The 9,062-nt window shown below is 46.7% G+C and overlaps 1 protein-coding gene across 1 annotated transcript in view; it reads right to left on the minus strand.

Annotated features, from left to right (window-relative positions):
• Positions 1-864, minus strand: part of LOC120541301 (transmembrane 6 superfamily member 1-like) — a 79,948-nt gene extending 79,084 nt beyond the window's left edge. The window contains exon 1 of the mRNA XM_039772796.1: positions 490-864. Within this exon, the coding sequence (XP_039628730.1) occupies positions 490-581 (92 nt within the window). The 5' untranslated portion in view covers positions 582-864. The remainder of the gene's footprint in view (positions 1-489) is intronic.
• Between the last annotated feature and the right edge of the window lie 8,198 nt (positions 865-9,062).

Here is a 9,062-nt window from a genome sequence, read left to right on the forward strand (position 1 = left end):
ATGTGCAGACCTCACGATCTGATTGCTGCCAGTTTGTGCCAGGATAAAACTGGAAGACAGCGCTGTTTGTCTGCAATTTTGGTTCTTGTCACGCTTGGTTCTATTTTTGAAACAATTACTGATAGGATACTTTGCATTCACAGAGTGTAATAACGGGAAGAGCGCTGTATAAAACAACTACGGTTTCGGGATGAAAATAGCCACCTCACGCGTACTCGCTCGGCTTTTTTCAGTAACTTTTTTTTCATTTCCCCGTTTCTTTTAACTCACTTTGCAACTTGAGCCGCGAACCCTTCCTTAATTTTCAGACCCGCGAATGTCGCGCTGCTTCAGCTCGGCGATCCGTCCTGTGGCCCAGAGCCGCAGGCTGCATTGCAACGGGGCGACCGAGCGGACCTTCCAACTTCCTCATTACGAGACGTCTGACAACATTCTTTGTTTTCGTTTGCAAAAGAAAAACGACGGGACAGAGAAAACTAATTCACTCACCTGTTGGCGTGGAACAGTAAGTTAAACAAATAGGTAAGCGGGACTGACAGAAGGGACAGCACAAAAACCCCCGTGCCTGCTGAAGCTGTCATTGTGGACCTTTCGGTGCTTCTGTACGGCGACAGTGCTACTTCTTTTGTTACACATCCATTATTGCAGCTTGGCAGCCGCGAAGTGGCGGTGGTCTCCTTGTTGTATATGTGTGTATGTGTGTGTGCGTGTGTGTGTGCGCGCTTTGGGGAGCAAAACGACGGGGCGGGATGGCACGTGCAAACTGACACTTGGCTGAAGATAATATCGGGCGGCTTTACATTACAATGTGCCCACGTGCCCCAGAGCGTTTCTCCCTTGTGACACGAGCAAGAAGAAACGGAGACTGAGGTAAGGAAGTGTGTGGGTGGGGTTAATGGGCGTGTTTCGGCAACCGGACTCGCCGCTACAATTTGACCTTCCGCAACGACTCGGAGACAATGGCCGAAGAATTCCGAGTTCAGGTAAAGTGATGGGATTCTAAAACAGTGACTTTAACCAAGTTTGGGAAAGACGTGAATGAGTTAGGGCGGCGCAGTGAGAGCGGACAACATATGACTGCGTTACGGCGGCGCAGTGATTAGCGCTGCTGAAAGACACCTACTTGCACGTCTCCCCGTATCTGGTTGGGTCTTGGGGTGCCCCTCCTTTCTCTAGTACCCCCCAAAAAACTCTTGTTAGCTTATGGGTTAATCTAAATTGGCACAAAGGGTGGTATTTGTTATTGTGCCTGGCAATGGACTGGCACTCCACAGGTAGCAAGCCCATATCAGCCCCCAGTGTGTTTTATATGGGGAAAAGTATGGGTCCCATATAAGTGGCCCATATAAACCTTATTGGACAACCAAGCATCATTTGGGGCCTGTATAGGTTAGTACACTTTTATCGACTGAATGGTATAGATGTGCTGGGAGCGAGCAAAAACCTGGAGGATCCCCTACTCTAGATGACATGCACCTAAGCTTGAAGCAATATTTTAAAATAATGAAAAACTTACTACTTATTTACTTGATACTATCTTCTAATTAAGAATTAAGGCGGCCACTTTGTTTTTGGGAACCTTCAATGATGCAGACATTTTTTTTTAGCCTTCTCTAGATTTGTGCCACACAATCAGCCTCTAAGATCTGCAGGCAAATAATTCCTTCAAACTCATGACTTGCTTTTTTGTTCAACTGCAGGACCTTCTATAGACAGGCGTGTGCCTTTCCTAATCAGTCCAATCAGTGAAATTAATAACAAGAGGATTTAAATAAAGTGTAGAACCATCCCAACAAGGATGGCTAGAATGGGATGCACCCGAGTGTTATAGCAAAGGGTTATGAACCGTTGTGTCAATTGAATGGTTCAGATTTTATTTTTTAATAAATTTACAAAAACATTTAAAAAAAAATTCCTGTTTTCGCTTTGTCCTTCTGGGATATTAAATATTGTTGGATGAGGGGGAAATTAATTTAAATGATTTTAGCACAAAAAAAAGTGAAAAAGTTCAGGGGTCCGAATGCTTTCTGAAGGCTCTGTGGAGTTTTTGAGGTTAACCCACTACTGGTAACTTTTTTTGTATAGCATCTTGATTTTCTAAAAATTAAATAGGGGGCTTTAGATAGATAGATAGATAGATAGATAGATAGATAGATAGATAGATAGATAGATAGACACTTTATTAATCCCAAGGGGAAGTTCAAATAATAATAATTTAATAGGAATTGAATATGAAAACATATAGAATACATTAAATACCACTTTCAAAACTTTATAAATGATTGCTTATGGGTTTATAAGTGCCTTTTGTGAATTTCAAACTGTGGACGGAGTTTAAGTGAGGCAACAGATGTTAACTAAGATCAGTTTCTAGTAAAGGGCGCACTTTTCCTCAAAAGTTTTTTTAGTCAACAGCTAATAACTTAATTAATTAATTAATTGATTAATTATGAATAAATATTAGCTGATAAGCAACAATTATGTTAATTAAATCCATCCTGCACTAAGTAACTTTATCTTGCATGTCTCCCGCTCTTACAACAAACAGAGAAATATTCTGTGCAATTGAATTATGGATTAGTTTACTATTTCAAACTTAGCTTGAGCAACATCAGTTTATGTTTTATATTTTGTGTTCATTTTTTCCTCTTATAAATATCAGATAGCTGCTCCTGTTGGCAATCAGATACTCAGTAGTCATTCCAAGTTACTGAAATGGCCGCAGAGTCGCAAGCATTGAATATGCCACCCGTACAAACATGTCAGTGTCATTTTGCATCTATCTTCTTTTTGCTGCGTCACTGGGCTCTCATTTTGACTTTCTTTTTTGTGACCTATGAGATGCCTGGCCTGATCATGCGCCGTCCTTATCAACCAATCATATTCTTCTTTTAAAAGATTTTTTATTTGGTTTGATGGGATAGTCCACAGTTTTTATTCTTCATTGGAGGTGTTGAACCGCTCTTTGTCTCATCCCTCACCTAGGACCAGTTTACCTTGGGTGGCCTACCAGTGGCATAAAGCCCCGGACAACATAGCTCCTAGGATCATTGGGACACGCAAACGCCTCCACCACGATAAGGTGACGGCTCAAGGAAGAATAAAAACCTTGGATGACGTTTTCCCTTGCCCGGACACGGGTCACCGGGGCCCCACTCTGGAGCCAGGCCTGGAGGTGGGGCTCGATGGCGAGCGCCTGGTGGCCGGGCCTGCACCCATGGGGCTCGGCCAGGCACACCCCGAAGAGGTAACGTGGGTCCTCCTCCCCATGGGCTCACCACCTATGGGAGGGGCCAAGGAGGTTGGGTGCAGTGTGAGTTGGGTGGTGGCGGCGGGACCTTGGCGGTCTGATCCTCGGCTACAGAAACTGGCTCTTGGGACGTGGAATGTCACCTCTCTGAAGGGGAAGGAGCCTGAGCTAGTGCGCGAGGTCGAGAGGTTCCGGCTAGATATAGTCGGACTCACCTCGACGCACAGCTTGGACTCTGGAACCAATCTCCTTGAGAGGGGCTGGACTCTCTACCACTCTGGAGTTGCCCCGGTGAGAGGCGCAGAGCAGGGGTGGGCATACTTATTGCCCCCACTGAGCCTGTGCATTGGGGTTTACCCGGTGGGCGAGAGGGTGGCCTCCCTCGCCTTCGGGTGGGGAAGGGTCCTGACTGTTGTTTGTGCATATGCGAACAGCAGTTTGGAGTATCCACCCTTTTGGAGTCTCTGGAGGGTTGCTAGAGGGCATACCTTCTGGGGATTCCCTCGTTTTGCTGGGAGACTTCAATGCTCACGTGGGCAATGACAGTGAGACCTGGAAGGGCGTGATTGGGAGGAATGGCCCCCCCGATCTGAACCCGAGTGGTGTTTTGTTATTGGACTTCTGTGCTCGTCCACGGATTGTCCATAACGAACACCATGTTCAAGCATAAGGGTGTTCATATGTGCACTTGGCACCAGGACACCCTAGGCCTCAGGTCGATGATCGACTTTGTGGTCGTGTCGTCGGACTTGCGGCCATATGTCTTGGACACTCGGGTGAAGAGAGGGGCGAGTGTCAACTGATCACCACCTGGTGGTGAGTTGGCTTCGATGGTGGGGAAGATGCGGTCAGACCTGGTAGGCCCAAACGTGTTGTGAGGGTCTGCTGGGAACGGCTGGCAGAGTCCCCTGTCAGAAGTAGCTTCAACTCCCACCTCGGCAGAACTTCAACCACGTCCCGAGGGAGGTGGGGGACATTGAGTACGAATGGGCCATGTTCTGTGCCTCTATTGTTGAGGCGGCTGGCCGGGGCTGTGGCCATAAGGTGGTCGGTGCCTGTCGTGGCGGCAATCCCCAAACCCGTTGGTGGACACGGCGTGAGGGATGCCGTCAAGCTGAAGAAGGAGTCCTATAGGACTTTTTTGTCCTGTGGGTCTCTGGAGGCAGCTGATAGGTACCGGCAGGCCAAGTGGAATGCGGCTTCGTTGTTGCTGAGGCAAAAACTCGGGCATGGGAGGAGTTTGGAGAGCCATGGAGAGCGACTTTGGGACGGCTTCGAGGAGATTCTGGTCCACCGTCCGGCGTCTCAGGAGGGGGAAGCAGTGCAGTGTCAACACCGTATATGGTGGGGATGGTGTGCTGCTGACCTCACTTCGGGCGTTAGGGTCGGTGGGGGAGTACCGAAGACCTCCTCAATCCCACTAACATGCCTTCCAATGAGGAAGCAGAGCCTGGGGACTCTGAGGTGGGCTCTCCCATCTCTGGGACTGAAGTCACCGAGGTGGTCAAAAAACTCCTTGGTGGCAGGGCCCCGGGGGTGGATGAGATACGCCCGGAGTTCCTTAAGGCTCTGGATGTTGTAGGACTGTCTTGGTTGACACGTCTCTGCAACATCGCATGGACATCGGGGACAGTGCCTCTGGATTGAAGCGGCTGGGATGGGAATCAGCACCTCCAAATCCGAGACCATGGTCCTCAGCCGGAAAAGGGTGGAGTGCCCTCTACAGGGTTGGGAGCGAGATCCTGCCCCAAGTGGAGGAGTTCAAGTATCTCGGGGTCTTGTTCACGAGTGAGGGAAGAATGGATCGTGAGATTGACAGGCGGATCGGTGCGGCATCCGCAGTGATGCGGGCTCTGCATCGGTCTGTCGTGGTGAAAAAGGAGCATTGCCGTAAGACAAAGCTCTCAATTTACCAGTCGGTCTACGTTCCTACCCTCACCTATGGTCATGAGCTATGGGTAGTGACCGAAAGAACGAGATCGCGAATACAAGCGGCTGAAATGAGTTTCCTCCACAGGGTGTCTGGGCTTTCCCTTAAAGATAGGGTCAGAAGGTCAGTCATCCGGGAGGGGCTCAGAGTAGAGCATCGAGAGGAGTCAGATGAGGTGGCTCGGGCATCTGATCAGGATGCCTCCTGGACGCCTCCCTGGTGAGGTGTTCCGGGCACGTCCAACCAGGAGGAGGCCCCGGGGAAGACCCAGGACACGCTGGAGGGACTATGTCTCCCGGCTGGCCTGGGAACGCCTTGGAATTCTCCCGGAAGAGCTAGAAGAAGTGGCCGGGGAGAGGGATGTCTGGGTTTCTCTGCTTAAGCTGCTACCTCCGCGACCTGACCTCAGATAAGCGGAAGAGGATGGATGGATGGATGGATTGATGGGATAGGTTTATAACCATGAGGGTCAAAATGGGGTAGGGCTGCGTACTAGAGAGCGGTTTGCTGTGAGTGCCTGTTGGTGAAACACCCACATTTTCTTCATTTACATATGTTAAAGCCCCTTAGGGTACCAAAACGTGGACCTAAGTCACCCTGATGGTAGATCCCACCATGTTTCCCAAAACACACTTAAGTGGGTGGGTGCAGTGGTAGCGCTGCTGCCTTGCAACATGAAGATGGGAGTTCAAGTCTTCAGTGCTCCCTTCGTGGAGTTTTCATGTTCTCTATGTGTTCACATAGATTTCATCCCACAGTCTAAAGATGTATACGTTAATTGGGTTCTTCTTCTTCTGTAGCTTGTTCCATTTGTATCTTTCTTTTGACTAGCAAAAACCTCTGGGGATGTCATGATTTTTACAGCTGAATGGATTACCAAGGCTAAATTTGTCCCTGAAATGTGTGTGTTAGGCTGGCAGTAAATTGGTGCCTTGTCCGTTGATTATTCCTGCTTTGCTCCCGATGCCTGCTGGGATACGCTATCCCAACCCTGCTCTGGGTGAGCGAGTTTAGAAAATGGATGGGTGGAATCAACTGCTTTATCTTTTTGGGATTACATCGACAGCATTTGGCTTGAGTAGACTGCCATCTAGTGGACATACTGTAAAATGAGGCCCGGCAAGGCTGAATATTGAAGAGATTTGCAGAGCATGACTGAGGTACAGTACTTACCAGGGCCGGATTAAGGTGGGTGCTATTGATGCTGCAGCATTAGGCCCATTCCTGAAATAGGCCCAGATGAAAACAGACGAGAATTTTCTGGAAGCTGAACGGTTTTCCTTTGCTATATTAACCTCAAAATAATTCTTAGGATGAAATTTGGAGACCGACTTTCGGACGCCTAGACACAGCATTACTTATTATACAGTTACTATTGTTCTTTGCGCTGTGACGTAACTATAACGTCGTTGTGTTTATTGTTAACTGAAGATTTCAAGTTAATGCTATCAATTTTACGTTAAACAGTTTACTTAGCGATTTAGCTGCGTTTTTTACAATATCTTGGGGATTCTTGCCACTTTATTACTGTTCAGTAAGTGCCATGTAGTAAATTTTTCACCTTGAAAGTTAGTTGTACAGTAAAAATCGATGTCAATTTAAACAGTTATCTGTATAGGTAAAACTAAAAGCCGGCCTGCAGGCCAGGCATGGATGTTTAGAATATTTAAAATCCCCAACAGGATTCTGGTCTATTATGAAATTTAAATCATGGACAAATCTTTACCCTCAAGAGCCTGAACTGAGTCACTTTGACCCAATGTCTCTGCAAATTAATTTTTTCTTACTCTGTTTCGTGAGAGAATTGCAAAATTTTGTGTATTTCATTGTTAGGTTTTCTGCATTAAGTGCACTTTTCAGACAGTTGCTATTGAATGTTGATGTTACATAGTTTGATGTTAATCTCAAGTTGTTACGATACTACGTCGTTATTATTATTCATGTTTAATAAAGGCTGGCTGGTTACGTCGCAAGCAATTAAGGCTCCTTGGTCAGTCTGAGTGCGCATGAACGGCGAGTGTCGAATGCACCAATGGCGAGAAAAAATACTGCAGCACCAGGCCCAATTTCGTCTTAATCCTGCCCTGGTACATACTCTTTTATAATCCATCCACCCATCCATTTTCCAACCCGCTGAATCCGAACACAGGGTCACGGGGATCTGCACAGGGCACAGGGCAGGAAACAATCCTGGACAGGGCACACACACCAAGCAAACACTAGGGACAATTTAGAATCGCCAATCCACCTAACTTGCATGTCTTTGGACTGTGGGAGGAAACCGGAGCGCCCGGAGGAAACCCACGCAGACACGGGGAGAACATGCAAACTCCACGCAGGGAGGACCTGGGAAGTGAACCCGGGTCTCCTAACTGCGAGGCAGCAGCGCCACCACTGCGCCACCGTGCTGCCCTTTTATAATCCATCCATCCATTATCCAACTCACTATATCCTAACTACAGGGTCACGGGGTCTGCTGGAGCCAATCCCAGCCAACACAGGGTGCAAGGCAGGAAACAAACCCTGGGCAGGGCACACACACCAGGGACAATTTAGATTTGCCAAATTGGACTGTGGGAGGAAATCCACGCAGACACGGAGAGAACATGCAAACTCCACGCAGGGAGGACCCGGGAAGTGAACCCAGGTCTCCTAACTGCGTGGCAGCAGCACTACCCACTGCGCCACCGTGCCGCCCTCCTCTTTTATAATGTGTATGAGATTTTCATAGAAATGGAGAGGGTTTAGTTTTGGATCTCGTCATAATCTCATTCAGATATAATTCTGATTATCAGCTCACTTTCATAATTTTTTTCCTGTTAACTACAGCTGTGTGATGATATGCAGTTCATAAGCTAATATCATAAGCAGCATTCAAGATAAATTGTGTAATACAAGTTCAGAAAATGCAAAGAGATATAAAACTTTTATTTTAGAACAATTCACACTTTTTGCTGATGATACCAAACTTGGTGGATTGGCAGATAATTGAGAATCCATTGAATAATTGCAGAGGAACTTGGACAGTAAGCAAGCTTGAGCAGATTTGTGGGAGATTGAATGTAAGTAAATGTAAAGTGTTACATGTAGGGAGTAAAAATATAAGGTTTTAATACACAAAGGGCAGTCAGAAAATTGAGAATTCACCTTATGAGAAGGATTTAGGAGTCGTAGTGGACTCGTCACACCCCTCCAGGCCGTGTGCAGAAGCCATTAAGAAGGCTAAAAAGGTTATATTGGTTTCAGGTATATATCACCCAAATGTGTAGAGTACAAGTCCAAGGAGCTTATTATGCTCACAATTTCACTGGTTAGACCTCATCTGGAGTACTGTGTGCGGCTTTGGTCTCCAGGCTGGAAAAGAGACTTAAAAGCAGCAGAAAAAGTCCAGTGAAGAGCCACTAGGCTGATTCCAGGACTGCAGGGGATAAATTATGAGAAAAGATTAATAGAGGTGAGCTTTTTCGATTTAAGTACAAGAAGATTAAGAAGAGACATGACTGAAGTCCAGTGGGTCAAGACGGGAACTTTAAAATGAGTTCATCAAGAACACGGGGACATGGTTTGAAACTTTAAGGGTAAAACTTACACAAACATTCTGAAATTTGTCTTCACACTGATGACCACAGACACATGGAGTAAGTGACCATGTAGTGTGGTAGACAGTAGGACTTTAGGGAATTTCAAAACTTGACCTGATGTTATTTTGGAAGAATTAGGACTGGCGATCTTTGTTAGGTTGAATGGCCTGTTCTTGCACAGATTGTTCCAATGTTCTGATTTGTTTAGCTAAGTGCACAGAGCTTACTGAATAAGTGATAGGGCAACCCGGTCAAGGGATACATCAGGCAAGTTGATCTGTGCATTCTATTCAATCAAGTA

This window comes from Polypterus senegalus, chromosome 12 (genome assembly GCF_016835505.1).
Source record: "Polypterus senegalus isolate Bchr_013 chromosome 12, ASM1683550v1, whole genome shotgun sequence".
Taxonomy (NCBI): Eukaryota; Metazoa; Chordata; class Cladistia; order Polypteriformes; family Polypteridae; genus Polypterus; species Polypterus senegalus.